General features: G+C 47.2%; 1 protein-coding gene across 5 annotated transcripts in view; it reads left to right on the top strand.

Annotated features, from left to right (window-relative positions):
• Positions 1–2,743: 2,743 nt before the first annotated feature.
• The window catches only part of LOC139378617 (CUGBP Elav-like family member 2), an 83,515-nt gene continuing 61,382 nt past the window's right edge, over positions 2,744–24,876 (top strand). For all 5 annotated transcript variants that reach the window (XM_071120943.1, XM_071120941.1, XM_071120942.1 and 2 more), the window contains exons 1-2: positions 2,744–2,934; positions 21,409–21,491. In XM_071120943.1, coding sequence (XP_070977044.1) covers positions 2,757–2,934; positions 21,409–21,491 — 261 coding nt within the window. In that variant the 5' untranslated portion in view covers positions 2,744–2,756. The remainder of the gene's footprint in view (positions 2,935–21,408; positions 21,492–24,876) is intronic.

Below are 24,876 nucleotides of genomic sequence, written 5' to 3'. Positions count from 1 at the left end.
ATTGTGTAGGTCAGGGATAGCGCACACAGACGCTTCAGCTTTACAGCGTTCTTCATTGTGTAGGTCAGGGAAAGCGCACACAGACGCTTCAGCTTTACAGCGTTCTTCATTGTGTAGGTCAGGGATAACGCACACAGACGCTTCAGCTTTACAGCCTTCTTCATTGTGTAGGTCAGGGATAGCGCACACAGACGCTTCAGCTTTACAGCCTTGTTCATTGTGTAGGTCAGGGATAACGCACACAGACGCTTCAGCTTTACAGCGTTCTTCATTGTGTAGGTCAGGGAAAGCGCACACAGACGCTTCAGCTTTACAGCCTTCTTCATTGTGTAGGTCAGGGAAAGCGCACACAGACGCTTCAGCTTTACAGCCTTCTTCATTGTGTAGGTCAGGGATAACGCACACAGACGCTTCAGCTTTACAGCGTTCTTCATTGTGTAGGTCAGGGATAACACACACAGACGTTTCAGCTTTACAGCGTTCTTCATTGTGTAGGTCAGGGATAGCGCACACAGACGTTTCAGCTTTACAGCGTTCTTCATTGTGTAGGTCAGGGATAACGCACACAGACGCTTCAGCTTTACAGCGTTCTTCATTGTGTAGGTCAGGGATAACGCACACAGACGCTTCAGCTTTACAGCCTTCTTCATTGTGTAGGTCAGGGATAACGCACACAGACGCTTCAGCTTTACAGCGTTCTTCATTGTGTAGGTCAGGGATAACGCACACAAACGTTTCAGCTTTACAGCCTTCTTCATTGTGTAGGTCAGGGATAACACACACAGACGTTTCAGCTTTACAGCGTTCTTCATTGTGTAGGTCAGGGATAACGCACACAGACGCTTCAGCTTTACAGCCTTCTTCATTGTGTAGGTCAGGGATAACGCACACAAACGTTTCAGCTTTACAGCCTTCTTCATTGTGTAGGTCAGGGATAACGCACACAGACGTTTCAGCTTTACAGCGTTCTTCATTGTGTAGGTCAGGGATAACGCACACAGACGTTTCAGCTTTACAGCGTTCTTCATTGTGTAGGTCAAATCAACAGATGAGCAGCAGGTGCTTCCAATCAGGGTTGTACCTCATCTGCCAATCAGGACCCCTCTGGTCTACCTGTATATAAATTAGTCACAAAGAGAGACAGAATTATAGGGGACGGGAGAGGGCACCAAGAACAACTCACCAATCAATCGCCGCAGGTGTCCGCTCCCCTAAATACGTCACATCAATTAATGTGATAGCCCACCGCGAAGGACATCAGGCACAGCCGTTCATAAATATGTGGGGCCAACCTCATTAAACGATATGCTAAATCTGATTTGGACCGTGTGTAACAGTCTAAATGTGGCTTATAGGAAGGAGGTGGAGTGGAATTCTTTGTTTAAACCGCGTGGAGATAGATCATTGGATGTATATAATCACATGGCTTCTCTTTGGAGTAATGTGTTGTCAAAGTCACCTACTCTACGTGATGGATGAGTCTTCTCCATCCAGACACCACGCAATTTCATTAATAGAATGATTTTGTTCTAAAGTGTCTCGCAACTGGTGAGGTGATATCTTGACGTCCAATAGTGGATGTATGTTCTCCAAGACGTACTTTCAAGGTGCGGGATGTTTAAAAACTTTTTGGTGTGTGTGTTGTGTGTGTGTGTGGGGGGGGAGGGCATGGCATAAATGGAACATTACAGGCTGCACAGTGAACCCAGCCTTGAACCAGCTGCTGCCCCAGTGGACCTCTCCTTCCCATCTTCCTGAGAATGTCAATACTGTGTACTTTCACATCTGTCATGTCAGGTGTACACTGCCGGTCAAAAGTTTGGGGTCACTGGGAAATGTCCTTGTTTTTGAAAGAGAAGCACATTTTTTGTCCATTAAACTATCATCAAATTGATCAGAAATACAGTGTAGACATTGTTAATGTTGTAAATGACTATTGTAGCTGGAAACGGCTGATTTTTTTAATGGAATATCTACATAGGTGTAGAGGCCCATTATCATCAACCATCACTCCTGTGTTCCAATGGCACGTTGTGTTAGCTAATCCAAGTTTAGCTGCCAGTTGAGGACTTGTGAGGCGTCTGTTTCTCAAACTAGACACTCTGATGTACTTGTCCTCTTGCTCAGTTGTGCACCAGGGCCTCCCACTCCTCTTTATATTCTGCTTAGAGGCAGTTTGCACTGTTCTGTGAAGGGAGTAGTACACAAGCATTGTACGAGATCTTCAGTTTCTTGGCAATTTCTCGCATGGAATAGCCTTCATTTCTCAGAACAAGAATAGACTGACGAGTTTCAGAAGAAAGTTATTTGTTTCTGGCAATTTTGAGCCTGTAATCGAATCCACAAATGCTGATGCTCCAGATACGCAACTAGTCTAAAGAAGGCCAGCTTTATTGCTTCTTTAAACAGAACAACAGTTTTTAGCTGTGCTAACATATTTGCAAAAGGGTTTTCTAACGATCAATTAGCCTTTTAAAATGATAAACTTGAAATAGCTAACACAACGTGCCCTTGGAACACAGGAGTGACGGTTGCCGATAATGGGCCTCTGTACGCCGTTTCCAGCTACAAAAGTCATTTACAACATTAACAATGTCTACACTGTATTTCTGATCAGTTTGATGTTATTTTAGTGGGCAGAAAAAGGACATTTCTCAGTGACCCAAAACGTTTGAACGGTAGTGTAGCTTCTATGATCTGTTATTAAACCTAGCACCCCCCTGTGGTCTCTTTTCAGTAACGGCACGGCCGGGAAGATGAACGGTGCGTTGGAGCATTCGGACCAGCCCGACCCAGACGCCATCAAGATGTTCGTGGGCCAGATCCCTCGCTCCTGGTCAGAGAAGGAGCTGAAGGAGCTGTTTGAGCCCTATGGCGCCGTCTATCAGATCAACATCCTCCGAGACCGCAGCCAGAACCCTCCACAGAGCAAAGGTATGGCAGAGAGACAGTCATACACACACACACACACACACAACAGCCAGAGCGCTCAGCCGAACAAAGTTAAGATGGAGAATCACTCACTCACTGCTTATGCAATCCTACACAATACACAAGCAAGCAATGAACACAAAGGCATACTGTACAGTACACATGTATCAATTCCATCAATTCCAGCCTGATATTTCTCTGAAACTGTGTCTTTGACACAAAACACAATGAATATATACATGTTCATCTCATCCGCCTTTTCCTGATGAACTTGTCAAGTCAGAGAGAAAACAAAAGAGGCAGCAGAGCCGACAATGAGACAATGCTGCTGCCACATTAGCAGACACACATCAAACACAGAGAGCGAGAGAGAGGCAACAGAATGCACTGTGATGACAGGCAGCTTGAGGAGACAGTGGGAGTAGGCGGATGGAAGATGTATGGGGGAGAGGGAGACGGAGAGAGAGGAGATTTTGGTAAGGGCCACTGCAGACACACACCTGTTAATGTCATATTTGATTTATCTTCACTAAATAAAGAAATGAAAAAGGAAGAATGGAAGAGAAAGAGCAAGCGCTTTCCCTCACCTCCTCATCCCCACAGCATCTCTCTGTTTTGCTCTCTCTTTTCCCTCCTCATCTCTCTCTCCATCCCTCTCTCTCTCTTTCTGAGTCACAAGCTCCCACAAGCCTTGACACAGCAATTCACCAGTCTGCCAAGAGGAGACAGGGACACGCCTAAATCAAATCATTCGGCCTAAGCTCACTGTCATGTGCTATGTGTTTGTATGCGTGTGTGTCTGAGTGTGTTCATGCTTGTGTGTCTCTCTCGTTCTCCCTTTCTCCCTCTCCATCTCTCTGCATCTCCTCCTCTGTCTGTGTCCCTAACCTCTGGATGACTTCTCTTCCTCTTTGTTTCTCCGTAACGGATGAGGCCAATACTTTGCTCTCGTCAGCCTCTCCTCTCTTCCTCCATTGTGTCTTCCTCTGTTGCTAAGCCTTTGAGTCGCTCTGATTTATCTGGTTGATGAGTCAAAGTGTGGGAGAGTGTCACTCATAGACACTTTACTTTAAGTAGGGAGAACAGCCTCTCATCTCTTCCTTGAGACTGTAAACACTCAACAATCTCTCGCTCTCTCTCTTTCTCTGGCCTGTAAAATGGAGGATTGGATTGAACAGGAAATTGGCTGTTTGATAGAGCTCTGTCTAGGCTTGTATATTCCAAGGCTTTAGGCGCTGTTGTTTTCTCGTCGTTAAGTAAGCACTCTCTGGCGCGACATGGCCTTGTCAGAGCCCTGGCCCCCCCGCAATGGCCCCCCTCGGCTCCACAGTTGCACAGGAGCCAATTCCCATTTCATTGGTGTCAAGGAAACTGTGCCCCTTTTCCCCCGGTCTGTTTAGCTTAAATGAATGACCATATTTTCAGAGTGGTCTCAGTTAGATGGTTGAGGGAGTGTGCTCCTTCGGTCTTGGTGATCCAGAGGCCGGGTCAACAGCTATCCTTCTCTCTTGACTATTACTAGAGTAATTTGGATTTGTGAAGTGGAGTTTATTTTTTATTTTTCTCTCTCTCTCTCCATTGTTCTCTAATCTATTGATGGTAGATACACATTTCCAGTTGATACACACATTCCTCCTTACACATACTGTTACTGATGCTTCTAGAACATGTTTTCCTCCATTTTTCATGTAAAGATGGCACAATGAATACATTTAACACCAGTCAGTTCGTAGACAGTGTTTCCCGTCTGAGTGGTCTGGTTGTCTTTAGATGGTTATTCTGCAGGAAGGGCAGCTGCTAGGTGAGTTGAGTCTGGTCCCAGGCCTGGACTATCTGATGGATGCTGTGTGTGTCTGTGTGAACGCTGGCCAGTGCAGTCTGGACAGTTTAGTTTGGCTGCTGTTGCTTTAATGTGTTAAGTCAATAAACAGATGAGTGGAGAGAGCGAGAGAGAATTTGATTTAGCACTGAGAGAGGGGGATGAGAGGGGGATGAGAGAGGGCCAGAGGGGTAAACAAAGACAGTCCTCCTCTCTCTCCAAGAGTTTGCATCCCAGGTTTGTTTGCGTCTGTTGTCTAGCCGGGTGTGTACAGCACAGGTGTGTGTGTGTGTGTTGGCAGGGGACATACTATGTCATTCATCTTAATGATTGCACCTGTCCTCCTGGGTACAGAGCATGTGCGCGCGCACACACACACACACACAAAATGGGTGTAATGTCTTCATTAGCAAGTTGTATATACTGCACAATTTTCCAGCCATGGTATCTGAAAGAACGACTCCTCATATCAGCAACACACACGCTGAAATATAATAATAGCTCACAGTATCTGATTCTCCATCACCACTCTCCATGTACATCCACTCTGGGGTTTCCCACTGTAGTATCCAGGGGCATCCAGCTCTCCTGTGGCACACATTCACCGTTACAATTCTAATTCAACGCTGGGCAAACGCTTTGCCTCCCAACACAATTATCTCCTCTAATGGATTCAGTAGAGACCGGGCCGACCGGAGTCAGAACACTGATTTATTTCATTCTTTCCTAAAGCAGCACAGCCAATTAGATTGCCATAACAAGACATACGCTTTGTTAGCTGTCTACCCAAGTCCAATTAGTGAGCGACTGCAGGTGGATTTTATAACTGGGGGGAGGGGGGGGGGGGGGGGTGTATTGGCATACCTCAGTGGTGAAGCTAGTTGCCTGGATAGGAGAGCAGTGCAGTGCTGGAAGCCTACTCAGTGTGTTCAGGGTTAGCCAGGAAACAGCGTTTTGAGGATTTCATTTGGAGCTGTTTTTCCACAGTTAGTTGTGGTGGATTTGTAAAGTGTAAAGTGCTGTGTGTCCTAATCTGGTCTGAAGGTACAGTGGACATAAGGAGATATTGTCAAAGATACTATCTTCTCAACACAGGCCACTATGGCTGAATGTACCTCCCAACCCCCGTCTCTCACTCTCTTCAACACAGGCCACTATGGTTGTACCTCCCAACCCCCGTCTCTCACTCTCTTCAACACAGGCCACTATGGCTGAATGTACCCCCGTCTCCACTCTCTTCAACCCCCGTCTCTCACTCTCTTCAACACAGGCCACTATGGCTGAATGTACCTCCCAACCCCCGTCTCTCACTCTCTTCAACACAGGCCACTATGGCTGAATGTACCTCCCAACCCCCGTCTCTCACTCTCTTCAACACAGGCCACTATGGTTGATTGTACCTCCCAACCCCCGTCTCTCACTCTCTTCCCCCTCTATCAATCCACTCCTCTCCTGCTTTATTGAGTATGATCTATTTCTGTCTCTCCCGTCTCTCTCTCTCGCTCTCTCTTTCTCTCACACACTCTCACACTCTCTCACTCTCACACACAGAGTATAGTGTTCTCCAGTGTAGTCACTCTAACCAGAGGGTGGTGTGGTCAGTAATTGCAGCAGCAGAGTAAATTAATGTGGGTGAGAGGCTGAGTGGAGCCCTGGGGTCACGGGGGTGAAGGGGTTCTTCCTGGGTGCTGGGGCCCAGTGAAGAGTGCAGGAACCTGGTGTAGAGGGGTCTATAACCCCCCTCCCTCCCATTCATCTCCTCCATCTAGCTCTGCACAACCAGAAGAGTGATTTTCATTCCTCTCTCTCTCTCTCTCTCTCTCTCTCTCTCTCTCCATCTTTATTGCTCTCTCTCTTCTTTCTCCTCTCTGTTAATAAACCATGCTAACATTCTGTTCCTCGTCGGCTGCACTCAATCGGCAATCTAAACGAAATCGTTCTACTCTTTTTCACCCCTCCCTCCATGCCAGTCCTCTCTTCTCTTACCCCTCTCCAATCATCCGTGCCTCTTCATCCCTGTCTTCTCTCTCATCCCTTTTATTTTTCCTCTACCCTCTCTCTACCCCCCCCCACCCCCCACCTCTCAACCCCCCTCTCTCTACCCACCTCTCTCTACCCACCTCTCTCTGTCTAATATGATGGTGTGGACTTGTGGATGTTGTTATTGACAGTATGAGAAGGGCACAGGTTTTTTGTGCAGTCAAAAGGCTCCTTCAGTAGATATAAAGCATTTATGAACACCGTCTCTCTCCTAATCTATATTCCTCTCACTGGCTGCTCTCTACACCCCCATCCCCTCTCTCTGCGTTTTGTGTGTGTGTATATTTTCTTTCTCCTCTGTGTGTTTTGTGCATGCCTGCATGTGTGTGTATCTCTAGTGTAGTGTGTGTGGTGTGTTTTATGCCTTGTTGGCCTTCATATAAATGTTGAGAGAGAGGTAGGCTATTCACAGTACACTCAGTGAACTCACATATTGAGTGTCTCGGTCTTGTTTCTGTGTCGGATACATGTGTACTCGGTCTTGAATCTGTCTCGGACAGTGAGGACTCGTACTTTTTCCCCGAGACCAGTGGAGTAAAAAACTCCTAATTATCAGCTTCCATTCAGTCAGAACGTAAAACCGCTTCACCAGACCAAATATATACACTCCTTTCTGGAAACATTAATACAGTCTCTTAACAGCCGTCATATCTATTATAGACATGTTTGTGCAGTGGTGAACCTATAGGTCTTCAGTGTGACAGGTTAGTACAGTGGTGAACCTATAGGTCTTCAGTGTGTGACAGGTTAGTACAGTGGTGAACCTATAGGTCTTCAGTGTGTGACAGTGGTGAACCTATAGGTCTTCAGTGTGACAGGTTAGTACAGTGGTGAACCTATAGGTCTTCAGTGTGTGACAGGTTAGTACAGTAGTGAACCTATAGGTCTTCAGTGTGTAACAGGTTAGTACAGTGGTGAACCTATAGGTCTTCAGTGTGTGACAGGTTAGTACAGTGGTGAACCTATAGGTCTTCAGTGTGTGACAGGTTAGTACAGTGGTGAACCTATAGGTCTTCAGTGTGTGACAGTGGTGAACCTATAGGTCTTCAGTGTGTGACAGGTTAGTACAGTGGTGAACCTATATGTCTTCAGTGTGTGACAGGTTAGTACAGTGGAGAACCTATAGACCTTCAGTGTGTGACAGTGGTGAACCTATAGGTCTTCAGTGTGTGACAGTGGTGAACCTATAGGTCTTCAGTGTGTGACAGGTTAGTACAGTGGTGAACCTATAGGTCTTCAGTGTGTGACAGTGGTGAACCTATAGGTCTTCAGTGTGTGACAGGTTAGTACAGTGGAGAACCTATAGGTCTTCAGTGTGTGACAGGTTAGTACAGTGGTGAACCTATAGGTCTTCAGTGTGTGACAGTGGTGAACCTATAGGTCTTCAGTGTGTGACAGGTTAGTACAGTGGTGAACCTATAGGTCTTCAGTATGTGACAGGTTAGTACAGTGGTGAACCTATAGGTCTTCAGTATGTGACAGTGGTGAACCTATAGGTCTTCAGTATGTGACAGGTTAGTACAGTGGTGAACCTATAGGTCTTCAGTATGTGACAGTGGTGAACCTATAGGTCTTCAGTATGTGACAGGTTAGTACAGTGGTGAACCTATAGGTCTTCAGTGTGTGACAGGTTAGTACAGTGGTGAACCTATAGGTCTTCAGTGTGTGACAGGTTAGTACAGTAGTGAACCTATAGGTCTTCAGTGTGACAGGTTAGTACAGTGGTGAACCTATAGGGCTTCAGTGTGTGACAGGTTAGTACAGTAGTGAACCTATAGGTCTTCAGTGTGTGACAGGTTAGTACAGTGGAGAACCTATAGGTCTTCAGTGTGTGACAGTGGTGAACCTATAGGTCTTCAGTGTGTGACAGTGGTGAACCTATAGGTCTTCAGTATGTGACAGGTTAGTACAGTAGTGAACCTATAGGTCTTCAGTGTGACAGGTTAGTACAGTGGTGAACCTATAGGTCTTCAGTGTGTGACAGTGGTGAACCTATAGGTCTTCAGTGTGTGACAGGTTAGTACAGTGGTGAACCTATAGGTCTTCAGTGTGTGACAGTGGTGAACCTATAGGTCTTCAGTGTGTGACAGGTTAGTACAGTGGAGAACCTATAGGTCTTCAGTGTGTGACAGGTTAGTACAGTGGTGAACCTATAGGTCTTCAGTGTGTGACAGTGGTGAACCTATAGGTCTTCAGTGTGTGACAGGTTAGTACAGTGGTGAACCTATAGGTCTTCAGTATGTGACAGGTTAGTACAGTGGTGAACCTATAGGTCTTCAGTATGTGACAGTGGTGAACCTATAGGTCTTCAGTATGTGACAGGTTAGTACAGTGGTGAACCTATAGGTCTTCAGTATGTGACAGTGGTGAACCTATAGGTCTTCAGTATGTGACAGGTTAGTACAGTGGTGAACCTATAGGTCTTCAGTGTGTGACAGGTTAGTACAGTGGTGAACCTATAGGTCTTCAGTGTGTGACAGGTTAGTACAGTAGTGAACCTATAGGTCTTCAGTGTGACAGGTTAGTACAGTGGTGAACCTATAGGTCTTCAGTGTGTGACAGGTTAGTACAGTAGTGAACCTATAGGTCTTCAGTGTGTGACAGGTTAGTACAGTGGAGAACCTATAGGTCTTCAGTGTGTGACAGTGGTGAACCTATAGGTCTTCAGTGTGTGACAGTGGTGAACCTATAGGTCTTCAGTATGTGACAGGTTAGTACAGTAGTGAACCTATAGGTCTTCAGTGTGACAGGTTAGTACAGTGGTGAACCTATAGGTCTTCAGTGTGTGACAGGTTAGTACAGTGGTGAACCTATAGGTCTTCAGTGTGTGACAGGTTAGTACAGTGGAGAACCTATAGGTCTTCAGTGTGACAGGTTAGTACAGTGGAGAACCTATTGGTCTTCAGTGTATGACAGTGGTGAACCTATAGGTCTTCAGTGTGTGACAGGTTAGTACAGTGGTGAACCTATAGGTCTTCAGTGTGTGACAGGTTAGTACAGTGGTGAACCTATAGGTCTTCAGTGTGTGACAGTGGTGAACCTATAGGTCTTCAGTGTGTGACAGGTTAGTACAGTGGTGAACCTATAGGTCTTCAGTGTGACAGGTTAGTACAGTGGTGAACCTATAGGTCTTCAGTGTGTGACAGGTTAGTACAGTGGAGAACCTATAGGTCTTCAGTATGTGACAGTGGTGAACCTATTGTTCTTCAGTGTGTGACAGTGGTGAACCTATAGGTCTTCAGTGTGTGACAGGTTAGTACAGTGGTGAACCTATAGGTCTTCAGTGTGTGACAGGTTAGTACAGTGGTGAACCTATAGGTCTTCAGTATGTGACAGTGGTGAACCTATAGGACTTCAGTGTGTGACAGGTTAGTACAGTGGTGAATCTATAGATCTTCAGTGTGTGACAGTGGTGAACCTATAGGTCTTCAGTATGTGACAGGTTAGTACAGTGGTGAATCTATAGATCTTCAGTGTGTGACAGTGGTGAACCTATAGGTCTTCAGTGTGTGACAGTGGTGAACCTATAGGTCTTCAGTGTGTGGCAGGTTAGTACAGTGGTGAACCTATAGGTCTTCAGTGTGTGACAGTGGTGAACCTATAGGACTTCAGTGTGTGACAGGTTAGTACAGTGGTGAACCTATAGGTCTTCAGTGTGTGACAGTGGTGAACCTATAGGTCTTCAGTGTGTGACAGGTTAGTACAGTGGTGAACCTATAGGTCTTCAGTGTGACAGGTTAGTACAGTAGTGAACCTATAGGCCTTCAGTGTGTGACAGTGGTGAACCTATAGGTCTTCAGTGTGTGACAGGTTAGCACAGTGGTGAACCTATAGGTCTTCAGTGTGACAGGTTAGTACAGTGGTGAACCTATAGGCCTTCAGTGTGTGACAGTGGTGAACCTATAGGTCTTCAGTGTGTGACAGTGGTGAACCTATAGGTCTTCAGTGTGTGACAGGTTAGTACAGTGGTGAACCTATAGGTCTTCAGTGTGTGACAGTGGTGAACCTATAGATCTTCAGTGTGTGACAGGTTAGTACAGTGGAGAACCTATAGGTCTTCAGTGTGTGACAGGTTAGTACAGTGGTGAACCTATAGGTCTTCAGTGTGTGACAGTGGTGAACCTATAGGTCTTCAGTGTGACAGGTTAGTACAGTGGTGAACCTATAGGTCTTCAGTGTGTGACAGGTTAGTACAGTAGTGAACCTATAGGTCTTCAGTGTGTGACAGGTTAGTACAGTGGAGAACCTATAGGTCTTCAGTGTGTGACAGTGGTGAACCTATAGGTCTTCAGTGTGTGACAGTGGTGAACCTATAGGTCTTCAGTATGTGACAGGTTAGTACAGTAGTGAACCTATAGGTCTTCAGTGTGACAGGTTAGTACAGTGGTGAACCTATAGTTCTTCAGTGTGTGACAGGTTAGTACAGTGGTGAACCTATAGGTCTTCAGTGTGTGACAGGTTAGTACAGTGGAGAACCTATAGGTCTTCAGTGTGACAGGTTAGTACAGTGGAGAACCTATTGGTCTTCAGTGTATGACAGTGGTGAACCTATAGGTCTTCAGTGTGTGACAGGTTAGTACAGTGGTGAACCTATAGGTCTTCAGTGTGTGACAGGTTAGTACAGTGGTGAACCTATAGGTCTTCAGTGTGTGACAGTGGTGAACCTATAGGTCTTCAGTGTGACAGGTTAGTACAGTGGATAACCTATAGGTCTTCAGTGTGTGACAGTGGTGAACCTATAGGTCTTCAGTGTGTGACAGGTTAGTACAGTGGTGAACCTATAGATCTTCAGTGTGTGACAGTGGTGAACCTATAGGTCTTCAGTGTGTGACAGGTTAGTACAGTGGTGAACCTATAGGTCTTCAGTGTGTGACAGTGGTGAACCTATAGGTCTTCAGTGTGTGACAGGTTAGTACAGTGGTGAACCTATAGGTCTTCAGTGTGACAGGTTAGTACAGTGGTGAACCTATAGGTCTTCAGTGTGTGACAGGTTAGTACAGTAGTGAACCTATAGGTCTTCAGTGTGTGACAGGTTAGTACAGTGGTGAACCTATAGGTCTTCAGTGTGTGGCAGGTTAGTACAGTGGTGAACCTATATGTCTTCAGTGTGTGACAGGTTAGTACAGTGGTGAACCTATAGGTCTTCAGTGTGACAGGTTAGTACAGTGGAGAACCTATAGGTCTTCAGTATGTGACAGTGGTGAACCTATAGGCCTTCAGTGTGACAGGTTAGTACAGTGATGAACCTATAGGCCTTCAGTGTGTGACAGTGGTGAACCTATAGGTCTTCAGTGTGTGACAGTGGTAAACCTATAGGCCTTCAGTGTGTGACAGGTTAGTACAGTGGTGAACCTATAGGTCTTCAGTATGTGACAGGTTAGTACAGTGGAGAACCTATAGGTCTTCAGTGTGTGACAGTGGTGAACCTATAGGTCTTCAGTGTGTGACAGGTTAGTACAGTGGTGAACCTATAGGTCTTCAGTATGTGACAGGTTAGTACAGTGGAGAACCTATTGTTCTTCAGTGTGTGACAGTGGTGAACCTATAGGTCTTCAGTGTGTGACAGGTTAGTACAGTGGTGAACCTATAGGTCTTCAGTATGTGACAGTGGTGAACCTATAGGACTTCAGTGTGTGACAGGTTAGTACAGTGGTGAATCTATAGATCTTCAGTGTGTGACAGTGGTGAACCTATAGGTCTTCAGTATGTGACAGGTTAGTACAGTGGTGAATCTATAGATCTTCAGTGTGTGACAGTGGTGAACCTATAGGTCTTCAGTGTGTAACAGGTTAGTACAGTGGTGAACCTATAGGTCTTCAGTGTGTGACAGTGGTGAACCTATAGGTCTTCAGTGTGTGACAGGTTAGTACAGTGGTGAACCTATAGGTCTTCAGTGTGTAACAGGTTAGTACAGTGGTGAACCTATAGGTCTTCAGTGTGTGACAGGTTAGTATAGTGGTGAACCTATAGGTCTTCAGTGTGTGACAGTGGTGAACCTATAGGTCTTCAGTGTGTGACAGTGGTGAACCTATAGGTCTTCAGTGTGTGACAGGTTAGTACAGTGGTGAACCTATAGGCCTTCAGTGTGACAGGTTAGTACAGTGGTGAACCTATAGGTCTTCAGTGTGACAGGTTAGTACAGTAGTGAACCTATAGGTCTTCAGTGTGTGACAGTGGTGAACCTATAGGTCTTCAGTGTGTGACAGGTTAGTACAGTGGTGAACCTATAGGTCTTCAGTGTGTGACAGGTTAGTACAGTGGTGAACCTATAGGCCTTCAGTGTGTGACAGGTTGGTGATTCTGAAAGGAGATGAACCGTAATACCAGGTCACTCATGTAGGAGGGTGCACTTTTAGTAAAACACAAAAGGCCAGTGGTGTAGGGGATGCTATACACGGGTATAAGCCGTACACTCACATATTTTTCGGTGGATGTTGCGTATATTGACTTCTTAATCGCTACTGATGCTTATCAAAGTAGCGTAGTGGAGCTATACGACTTATCAATTATACAGTACAATAGAGCAATCATGCATAAAGTAGCCTTGTGTGCCGAGCACATAACCTCGTTTCAGCGGAATATCATGTGCAGGCAGGACGTGTGCAGCTCGCAACGTGTTTTGGCATAGAGCAGCTCACAGAAGAATCACATCGGTAGGAAAGACATTTCAATTTATGATATCTACCAGTCTATGGTAACTAAGCCAACAATGGGTATGCAAACCAGGTATTTAAAAAGTTAAGTCCGAAGTGTTGGTTAGTAGGCTATTTGTGATGCACAATTGTCAACGTGCTTTTTGCATCAGGGGTGTAGACATGGATGGGCCTGGGTGGACAGAGGTACACCCAATCAGATTGGTGTGGTTTAAGCATTGTGGTGGACTTAAACCATCACATTTTTGTATTTTATTTATATTTTAAAAAATTATATTTTGATAGTGAAAACTCATGAAAACAGAGGAAAACAGCGTTCCTTTCCGTTGCTGGGCAGGCCGTTTAAGAACTTTTTGGCAAAATGTTAATATACCCACTTCTCCAGAAACCACTACACCACTGCATAGGGCCGATGGAAAGACAGCAGTCACACACAGCATGCTGTAAAAGGAGAAGCAGTCCATAAACCAATAGGTCCCATTCATAAGAAAACAAAAACAAAACAATAAGCATTTCCCAGTTGACTATTACTTCCCAATGCAAAAAAACATTTCACGTTTAGCACACCAAGTAACCGGTGACCTAAAGTTTAAAGTGGAACTGACAGAGTTCTAACTACTTTGCAGATATGAAACAAACAGAAAATCATAATATCAGTCAAAAATATCAAATTCCCAGTTTCTGCTACAAAACCAACTTTATAAGAGATCTTAAAAATAGGTTATATTTGATATGCCGAAGTCTAAGGCATTGTTGGCAGAATAGATGGATGCAGTTCAATGTATGATTAATATAATTCCCCAATACACAGCTGGCCTGCTACATTGTTTGCTGTCTCCATTTGGGATTTCAGTTTCAATGACTCATTATTCTGGACAAAAACGGACGATTGTAACTAAGGATGGGAATGTCAATACAATCAAACTAGCAAGGGCAAGGATCACAAGTCAGACATAACATGGCTAATAGGCTAGAGTATCTATTTATGTAGCAAGCTAAAAACACGGAGCCTAACGTTAGCTGGATAGATAGCTAGCTAGCTGCTAGGAGCATGTCATGCCATACCATTAGAGGAGTGGGTGAGCAACTGACTTTTTCCCCTCACATCGTTTTTCGGTGGCTATACACAGCTAGAGTTGCAGGTGTCATTTGGTTAGCTAGCAAGAACTTGAACAACTGTTATCCAATTAGAATATCTCTTGCATTCGCAAATTCACTTTGACTAGCTGCACTCCCAAGTGGTCTAAGACCCTGCATCTCAGTGCTAGAGGCGTCACTACAGACAACCTGGTTCGAATCCAGACTGTATCACAACCAGCCATGATTGGGAGTCCCATAGGGCAGCGCACAATTGGCCATGCGTTGTCCGAGTTTGGCCAGTGTAGGCCGTCATTGTAAACAAGAATTTGTTCTTAACTGACTTGCCTAGTTAAATAAAGGTTAAATAAAAAATATATATATACTCCGATTTCAGAGCACTCTCGTCTGAGTGTGCCAGAGCGCAGAACAACTGATGAATTTACGAACACGCAACACCTCCTGAATATGACCGTGTAAGTAAAAGTTGAAAAAAAAGTCATAGCTAGTCAAGGTGAGTCAGTTGTTCTCTCATTTGTGTCTGGAAGTAGAAAGCTAGCTAACTAGCCAGTTAGCTTGGGTGCTTGGTTGGGACAAGCATGCATTGGCAGGCAAGCTGCAGAAGGACGTGGCTACAATTCCCCATTGTTTATCAGTGCAATTTTGACGGCCAACTAGCTGAAAAGGTTTGAGAGGGTTTATCTAATGTTCCTTCGTTAGATTTTAGCTTATCTTGCTCTGGCTAACATTAGTTGTGGACCTTGTTGTTGTTGATGTGCATAACTAAGGGCGAGAGAGCCTTGTGGTATTTACATATTTGCAGAAATCCATTCAGGTGTATTTTGTGACTTTTGGCGAATGCGTTCTAATGATCTAAAGTCGTGCTGTTACAACTGCCCGTAAACACACAGTCCAGTTCAAAATTAATGATGGAAGGTCTGCGTGACAAATGGCTTGTTTGTATAAAGGCCTACTGTAGCTCTGATTGGCTATAGCGCACCGTTCTGTGTAGACTCCGGTCCTGGACAAGACAGATGCTTTTATTAGGTTTATTTACTACAGAGTCTATTAATTGTCCAAATGCACGGCCGCTTTCCCACTCTATATTACTATAGACTTTTCACAAATGCCTTACTGTCCGTAATAACCAAACATTCTAAGAATCTATGAAAATGACCATATCTAAGTGATCACTTGTCAGAAAATGTTTAAAAATGTGTCATATTCTTCCTGGGGTTGTAAATGTCATGTTGCTAAAATGCTGTCAGTTCCACTTTAAATGCAACCATGTTTCACACACACAAGTTATTTTCAAAGAGATGTCTAACACCACAAACACGCTGGAATAAAAAAACACAGTTCCCCTCAGCAGATGATGATCATTATTCTTGAAAAGAGAGAAGCTAACACATTAGCAACGACATCATCTTTGTTAACACCTGCTGGCCTTCAAGTAGGCAGAAGTTTTTGTAAAAACAGTCCCACCCATTAAGGCAAAATGGGATTGCTTGATCGTTGTCCTAAATACAGTTGAATGGCATATGCCTTTATATAGCTTCTGATGGCCTAGCTGATGGCTGACTTAGCTAGCTAGATTCATCTCCCCAGAGACCAGCAAAGAAACATTCTAATTGGTGTTAACCCTCAGTGTTAACCCTTTTTGACAAAAACTTTTAAATCAAAACATCATTATTATTATACTCATTATTCTAACAACTCTTAGCCCTTCTCTGAAGGCGTAGAAGGCCCATTGTGCTCCACTGTGTTTGGGATAGTAATATATGTAGAGTGGCTCTATTTTCATCAACATACATTTCTTCACTATTCTGAATGTCTAAAAAATCCATATGTTGTTCTGAAATATAAACACAGAAATACTGGACATTCTGAACTCTTATTATGGTGGTGATTTGACTAAATTATAATCATGGTCTTTAATTTGACTTGCATTTTTCTGGTCTCGGTCTTGACTCTGTCTCGGACCCCTAGTCACCCTCCCGTTCTCGGTCTGGACTCAGTCTTGCCCCTCCTCCGGTCTCGGTCTTGACTCAGTCTCGGACCCCTAGTCACCCTCCCGTTCTCGGTCTTGACTCAGTCTCGCCCCTCCTCCTGTCTTGACTCAGTTTCGCCCCTCCTCCGGTCTTGACTCAGTTTCGCCCCTCCTCCGGTCTTGACTCTGTCTCGCCCCTCCTCCGGTCTTGACTCAGTTTCGCCCCTCCAACGGTCTTGACTCGGTCTCGCCCCTCCTCCGGTCTCGGTCTTGACTCAGTCTCGCCCCTCCTCCGGTCTTGACTCAGTCTCGCCCCTCCTCCGGTCTTGACTCGGTCTCGCCCCTCCTCCGGTCTTGACTCGGTCTCGTCCCTCCTCCGGTCTTGACTCAGTTTCGCCCCTCCTCCGGTCTTGACTCGGTCTCGTCCCTCCTCCGGTCTTGACTCAGTTTCGCCCCTCCTCCGGTCTTGACTCGGTCTCGCCCCTCCTCCGGTCTTGACTCGGTCTCGTCCCTCCTCCGGTCTTGACTCAGTTTCGCCCCTCCTCCGGTCTTGACTCGGTCTCGTCCCTCCTCCGGTCTTGACTCAGTTTCGCCCCTCCTCCGGTCTTGACTCGGTCTCGCCCCTCCTCCGGTCTTGACTCGGTCTCGTCCCCCCCCGGTCTTGACTCAGTTTCGCCCCTCCTCCGGTCTTGACTCGGTCTCGCCCCTCCTCCGGTCTTGACTCGGTCTCGCCCCTCCTCCTGTCTTGACTCGGTCTCGCCCCTCCTCCTGTCTTGACTCGGTCTCGCTCCTCCTCCGGTCTTGACTCTGTCTCGCCCCTCCTCCGGTCTTGACTCAGTTTCGCCCCTCCAACGGTCTTGACTCGGTCTCGCCCCTCCTCCGGTCTCGGTCTTGACTCAGTCTCGCCCCTCCTCCGGTCTTGACTCAGTTTCGCCCCTCCAACGGTCTTGACTCGGTCTCGCCCCTCCTCCGGTCTCGGTCTTGACTCAGTCTCGCCCCTCCTCCGGTCTTGACTCAGTCTCGCCCCTCCTACTGTCTTGACTCAGTCTCGCCCCTCCTCCGGTCTTGACTCAGTCTCGCCCCTCCTCCGGTCTTGACTCGGTCTCGCCCCTCCTCCTGTCTTGACTCAGTTTCGCCCCTCCTCCGGTCTTGACTCAGTTTCGCCCCTCCTCCGGTCTTGACTCAGTTTCGCCCCTCCTCCGGTCTTGACTCGGTCTCGCCCCTCCTCCGGTCTTGACTCGGTCTCGCCCCTCCTCCGGTCTTGACTCGGTCTCGCCCCTCCTCCGGTCTTGACTCGGTCTCGCCCCTCCTCCGGTCTTGACTCGGTCTCGTCCCTCCTCCTGTCTTGACTCGGTCTCGCCCCTCCTCCTGTCTTGACTCGGTCTCGCTCCTCCTCCGGTCTTGACTCTGTCTCGCCCCTCCTCCGGTCTTGACTCAGTTTCGCCCCTCCAACGGTCTTGACTCGGTCTCGCCCCTCCTCCGGTCTCGGTCTTGACTCAGTCTCGCCCCTCCTCCAGTCTTGACTCAGTTTCGCCCCTCCAACGGTCTTGACTCGGTCTCGCCCCTCCTCCGGTCTCGGTCTTGACTCAGTCTCGCCCCTCCTCCGGTCTTGACTCAGTCTCGCCCCTCCTACTGTCTTGACTCAGTCTCGCCCCTCCTCCGGTCTTGACTCAGTCTCGCCCCTCCTCCGGTCTTGACTCGGTCTCGCCCCTCCTCCTGTCTTGACTCAGTTTCGCCCCTCCTCCGGTCTTGACTCGGTCTCGCCCCTCCTCCGGTCTTGACTCGGTCTCGCCCCTCCTCCGGTCTTGACTCGGTCTCGCCCCTCCTCCGGTCTTGACTCGGTCTCGCCCCTCCTCCGGTCTTGACTCGGTCTCGTCCCTCCTCCGGTCTTGACTCAGTTTCGCCCCTCCTCCGGTCTTGACTCGGTCTCGTCCCTCCTCCGGTCTTGACTCAGTTTCGCCCCTCCTCCGGTCTTGACTCGGTCTCGTCCCTCCTCCGGTCTTGACTCAGTTTCGCCCCTCCTCCGGTCTTGACTCGGTCTCGCCCCTCCTCCGGTCTTGACTCGGTCTCGTCCCTCCTCCGGTCTTGACTCAGTTTCGCCCCTCCTCCGGTCTTGACTCGGTCTCGCCCCTCCTCCGGTCTTGACTCGGTCTCGCCCCTCCTCCTGTCTTGACTCGGTCTCGCCCCTCCTCCTGTCTTGACTCGGTCTCGCCCCTCCTCCGGTCTTGACTCTGTCTCGCCCCTCCTCCGGTCTTGACTCAGTTTCGCCCCTCCAACGGTCTTGACTCGGTCTCGCCCCTCCTCCGGTCTCGGTCTTGACTCAGTCTCGCCCCTCCTCCGGTCTTGACTCAGTCTCACCCCTCCTACTGTCTTGACTCAGTCTCGCCCCTCCTCCGGTCTTGACTCAGTCTCGCCCCTCCTCCAGTCTTGACTCGGTCTCGCCCCTCCTCCGGTCTTGACTCAGTTTCTCCCCTCCTCCTGTCTTGACTCGGTCTCGCCCCTCCTCCGGTCATGAATCGGTCTCGCCCCCCCTCCGGTCTTGGTCTTGAATTGGTCTGGCTTTAGGTGGTCTCGGACACAGCATTGAGTACACTACTGCTAGTTTTGTGCATGCATTTTTTTCACTAATTGTTCTTTTGACCAATCACATACGCTCTGAAAAAGACCTGATATGGAAAAAGATCTGATGTGAAGAGACCTGATGAGACCCAAAAAATGGGTCTGCTTGTCTAAACGCAGCCTTAGTGTGTGAGAACTATGCTCTGCTTTTTGATCCTCTTCCTGACAGCACACCAACAGGGACAGTCAACCACAGGCCGCATCGCTAGCCCTCACAGGCCCTACCCTATGAGAATCACAATACACACCACTACTGCTACACTTACCATCCCATACACAGGCCCTATCCTATGAGAATCACAATACACACCACTACTGCTACACTTACCATCCCATACCCAGGCCCTACCCTATGAGAATCACAATACACACCACTACTGCTACACTTACCATCCCATACACAGGCCCTACCCTATGAGAATCACAATACACACCACTACTGCTACACTTACCATCCCATACACAGGCCCTATCCTATGAGAATCACAATACACACCACTACTGCTACACTTACCATCCCATACAAATGCCCTATCCTATGGAGATCACAATAGGCCTATGCTAGGCTAAGACACTAATGCTAGGCTAAGACACTAATGCTAGGCTAAGACACTAATGCTAGGCTAAGCAACGCTGATACAACACTAATGCTAGGGAATCACAATACACACCACTAACACGCTAACCCCCCCCCCATACCTATGATGACACTATAAGAGCTAAATAGGCTGTGTGCTTTGGGAACCACAATACACATGTATTTCCAGACTCTGGGCTAACCCTTCCATACAGCCTCTACACTATGGGAATGACAACAGTGCTAATACGAAGCTCAAACCTGTCCATACACAGGCCCCACACCATGGGCATCACAGCACACAGCTAATGCTAGGCTAACCCCTCCCATACACTGGCCCCACAACGTGGCAATCACAGCACACAGCTAATGCTAGGCTAACCCCTCCCATACACTGGCCCCACAACGTGGCAATCACAGCACACAGCTAATGCTAGGATAACCCCTCCTATACACAGGCCCCACACCATGGGCATCACAGCACACAGCTAATGCTAGGCTAACCCCTCCCATACACAGGCCCCACACCATGGACATCACAGCACACAGCTAATGCTAGGATAACCCCTCCTATACACAGGCCCCACACCATGGACATCACAGCACACAGCTAATGCTAGGATAACCCCTCCTATACACAGGCTATACACTATGGGAATTGTAAAACAGACTACTACTGTTACACTAAGCTCAAACCTGCCCATACACAAGCCCTACTCTATGGAAATCCCAGTGCACTCCCTTCATGCTAGGCCAAGACCTTAACCATCCCAAACACAGACAACACCATATGAAAACGCTGGTCATTTTAAAGCCACCTTTTCCAAAAGAATGCAATCATCAACCCCTCTGCAAAGGGGTACCTGTGCAACATAACGGAAGTGAGATGGATGGACAGCAGGACTAGTCATTCACGCACATCTCAAAAAATGAGGAATTGAAAACTGTAAATGTGTGAAAAGTGATTCTACATGACTCAGCAGTTCCTCTGCTCCTTATACTGCTGACTGTGGCTTAATGGTCTACAGCTGGACTGTCTGCTACCTACACTGGAGATGACTATTTCATCTACCGTATAATGACTAGACCTTTCCTTCTCTCTCTGTCTCATTTCTCTCTCTCTCTCTCTCCTTTCTCTTTCGCTCTCTCTCTCTCTCTGTCTCTCTCTCTCTCTCTCTCTCATGTCTCTCTCTCTGTCTCTCTCTGTCTCTCTCTCTGTCTCTCTCTCTCTCTCTCTCTCTCTCTCTCTCTCTCTGTCTCTCTCTCTCTGTCTCTCTCTCTCTGTCTCTGTCTCTGTCTCATTTCTCTGCCTCTGTCTCTCTCTCTCTCTGTCTCTCTCTCTCTCTGTCTCTCTCTCTCTGTCTCTGTCTCATTTCTCTGTCTCTGTCTCTTTCTCTCTCTCTCCTTTCTCTTTCGCTCTCTCTCTTTCTCTTTCGCTCTCTCTTTTTCTCTGACTGGCTCCTGTCCTCCCTCCCTCTCTCCCTTTCTCTCTCTTTGATGTGTCTCTGTCATTCTGAAGTACTGTTACTCAAGTCATTAATACTGAATTGTTTTAAAATCGTGAATGTTTTCTTCATGTAAATGCTAAGCTGGTTTCTCCTTGTGCCTACTTTTGACGGATGACGTAAAACTGTATGAATAAATTAAGGACACTTTTTTGGTTGCTTATCATGTTCATCTCTCTCCCCCTCTCTCCTCCCAGGGTGCTGTTTTGTCACGTTTTACACACGGAAAGCTGCCCTTGAAGCCCAGAACGCACTGCATAACATAAAGACCTTAACAGGGGTGAGTGTGTGTTCACGGCCCACGCTGCCCTGCTGTCACGCAGTGTCAGTGATTACCAGGGGACATCTCCCATTACTGTCACGTCACACACTGTGGCTGTCTGTATTGTGTGTGTGTGTGTGTGTGTGTGTGTGTAGGCCTTTACTCTGTCACTAACTGCATTTAGATGCTTATTTGTGTCATTTGTGTCTGACTACATTATATATTCTGCGTATGAAAATATTTGTGTGTGTGTGTGTGTGTGTGTGTGTGTGCTGTAGGGGCCTTTCCTCTACCAGACTCCTGCTGCTGTCCTCTGTCCCTGTGTGTATATTAAACACAGTGGAGTGATAGATGAGCAATAGGATTTTGTCTCGGCTCCCCTCCCAGGTTCTGGAAGTCTCTAGCTGCTCCTCTGGGTTTAACAGGCCCCTGGGCCACGGTTACTCCTGCTTGGGGTGTTGGCAGGCTGCAGCCTTGGCTGTTCTGAGGCTCTGGAAGCCTTTAGATTAGAGGGAAGGGAAGTCTGTACACCGTATTTCCTCTGTTGGTTAGTCGATGGACCTATTGGGTTAGAGAGGGTGGATATGAGGACGAATATGAGGACGGAGGGTGGATATGATACGTCACATGCTCTAAACATTTGAAGATTAGGGGAACGTGAAATTACCGCCCTTCCTCATTTCCTCTGCCAACTCCTCCTCCCTCTGTCCCTCTTTTCCCCAGGCAGGTAACACTCTAAAACGAACACACACAGGGCTGAATCAATAGCACCATAATCACATCCATTTGAGCGGTTTTGGGAGGTCATGATTAACTAATTTAAAATGGCCTCCTCTGAGATCTCCAAGGCAATGCAGCACTGAGGATATGTTTGAATTTGACTTTAATAAAGTACTGACTGACCTTCCTCTGGGAGGAGGGAGGGAGGGATGTAGTGGGAGAGAGAGTCCATAAATGCTTTATCGTTGAGTGGAGGTAGAGAGGTGGACAGAGAGAGCAATGGACAGAGAGGTGAGCTAAGGAGAGGATGGAGTGATGAGGAAAGCATAGAGGGAGAGCACAGTTCGCTTTAGGGCAAGGCCATAAATGAGTTCAGCTACAAAGCAATCCGTGCTTGTTAGCTCTCTGTCTCTCCCTCTCTTGTAAAAGGCAGTAGAACAATGTTTATATTGGCTCTCTGTCTCTCCCTCGTTCATTCTTGCGCTCTAAACTGTAGGCCCTGACAGGGTGAGATCCAATCACAGCAGTTGGACGGAGGACATATTGGACGAGAGCGGCTGGCAGAGCTGAACAGCAGCCATATTGATTTACGGCACACACAGGAACAGTTGAATGGCTGCCATGTTTGAGTACGGCGTTGAGTGTGAACAGTCTGGAGAGAATGTGGTAGTGAGTGTAAACGTGGATGTTCTGTACCGCCCTGCATAGTACTCCTATACTCCCCCCATCTCCAACACGGAATTCACAAAAGAAAGGCCTAGACTGCCAGCCACATATTGGAGGGACACACTTTAGAAAAGCAGCCTCTCTCCTCCGACAACTCCCTGCCTGTCCACCCCCCCCCCCCCCCTCTCTCTCTAAGCCTCCAGCTTTGGCAGCAGACTGCAAAAGTGCTGGATGGAGGTGTGTGTGTGTGTGTGTGTGTGTGTGTGTGTGTGTGTGTGTGTGTGTGTGTGTGTGTGTGTGTGTGTGTGTGTGTGTGTGTGTGTGTGTGTGTGTTGTGCTTGTGCTATGATGTGTTAATGGAGATCTTACTGAAACCTGCACAGGTCTGAACAGGGACTGGACATATGCCTAAGTGATTCCACACACACACACACACACACACACACACACACACACACTGTGCCTCCTCCCTTCCCCAAATCTGCCAAGTAGCTTTAGATGAGTGAAAGGAGACGGGGGGGACTCTGTTTTAGAGGAACAAAAACTTAAAGTAAGAGTTTTCTTTCTAATGAACAGCTAATGAAGTTCTGGGGACTGTGGGTGAGGGGGGTTGGAGAAATTAGGGTGGAGATGGCTGGTCGGGGCACGTAGCTAGGGGGGGCCCGCTTCTCTCAGAGCCTCTAATGTCACCACTGAGCTGTGCTTTAAACTGGCCCCAAAACATCTATCGACTGAAAACATGCCCGCAGCTCCTTCTGCAGATATTTAAGAACATAATACCCTCCCCTGCTGCACAGCCATCCGCAGTCTGGACCTCCACACACACACACACACACACACAAGTAGTCACACTACACACACAGCCAGAAGCACACACACACACACTACCGTTCAAAAGTTTGGGGTCACTTAGAAATGTCTTCTGAAACTTGTCAGTCTATTCTTGTTCTGAGAAATTAAGGCTATTCCATGCGAGAAATTGCCAAGAAACTGAATGTCTCGTACAACGCTGTGTACTACTCCCTTCACAGGACAGCGCAAACTGGCTCTAACCAGAATATAAAGAGGAGTGGGAGGCCCCGATGCCCAACTGAGCAAGAGGACAAGTACATTAAAGTGTCTAGTTTGAGAAACACACGCCACACAAGTCCTCAACTGCCAGCTTCATTAAATAGTACCCATAAAAACACCAGTCTCAACTTCAACAGTGAAGAGGCGACTTCGTGATGCTGGCCTTCTAGGCAGAGTTGCAAAGAAAAAGCCATATCTCAGACTGGCCAGTAAAAATAAAAGATTAAGATGGGCAAAAGAACACTGAACAGAGGAACTCTGCCTAGAAGGCCAGCCTCCCGGAGTCGCCTCTTCACTGTTGACGTTGAGACTGGACAGAGGAACTCTGCTTAGAAGGCCAGCCTCCCGGAGTCGCCTCTTCACTGTTGACGTTGAGACTGGACAGAGGAACTCTGCTTAGAAGGCCAGCATCCCGGATTCGCCTCTTCACTGTTGACGTTGAGACTGGTGTATTTGTTCTAAAAGTATTTTTAAATACACAGCCCAAATCATATATTTTTTATTTGAATCGACCAAATTGCATTTGAAAGTATTTTCAAATACTTATTTTAAATACTACTTTCACATACCTGGGTTTAATGCAAGGGAGTGCATTTGAGTATGAAATGAAATACCTGAAATAGTACTGGAAAACAGGTCTGACACAAACACAAATACAAATGTGAGTTAAAACCTGTCAGCCCGTCCGCCAGACAAGGTTGTCTGAGATTTTCCACTAAATTGAACTCTTTCATCAGCAGCTGACAGATGTCTAAATGGCTGGTGTCTCCCCACGCCAGCGCCCACAGCACGGCACAGACTGCCTGTCTCACACACATACACAGTCTGTGTGGCTGGGGGGGGGGAGAAGGGCGTGTGAGAGCTAATCTAGGACACTGACTTTCTAGTGCCCTCCAGCAGCTCTCTCTCTCTCTCTCTCTCTCTCTCTGTCCATTTCTCCATCTCT

This window comes from Oncorhynchus clarkii, chromosome 21 (assembly GCF_045791955.1).
Source record: "Oncorhynchus clarkii lewisi isolate Uvic-CL-2024 chromosome 21, UVic_Ocla_1.0, whole genome shotgun sequence".
In the NCBI taxonomy this organism is placed as follows: domain Eukaryota; kingdom Metazoa; phylum Chordata; class Actinopteri; order Salmoniformes; family Salmonidae; genus Oncorhynchus; species Oncorhynchus clarkii.
This window is presented reverse-complemented; position numbering and strand designations above follow the sequence as displayed.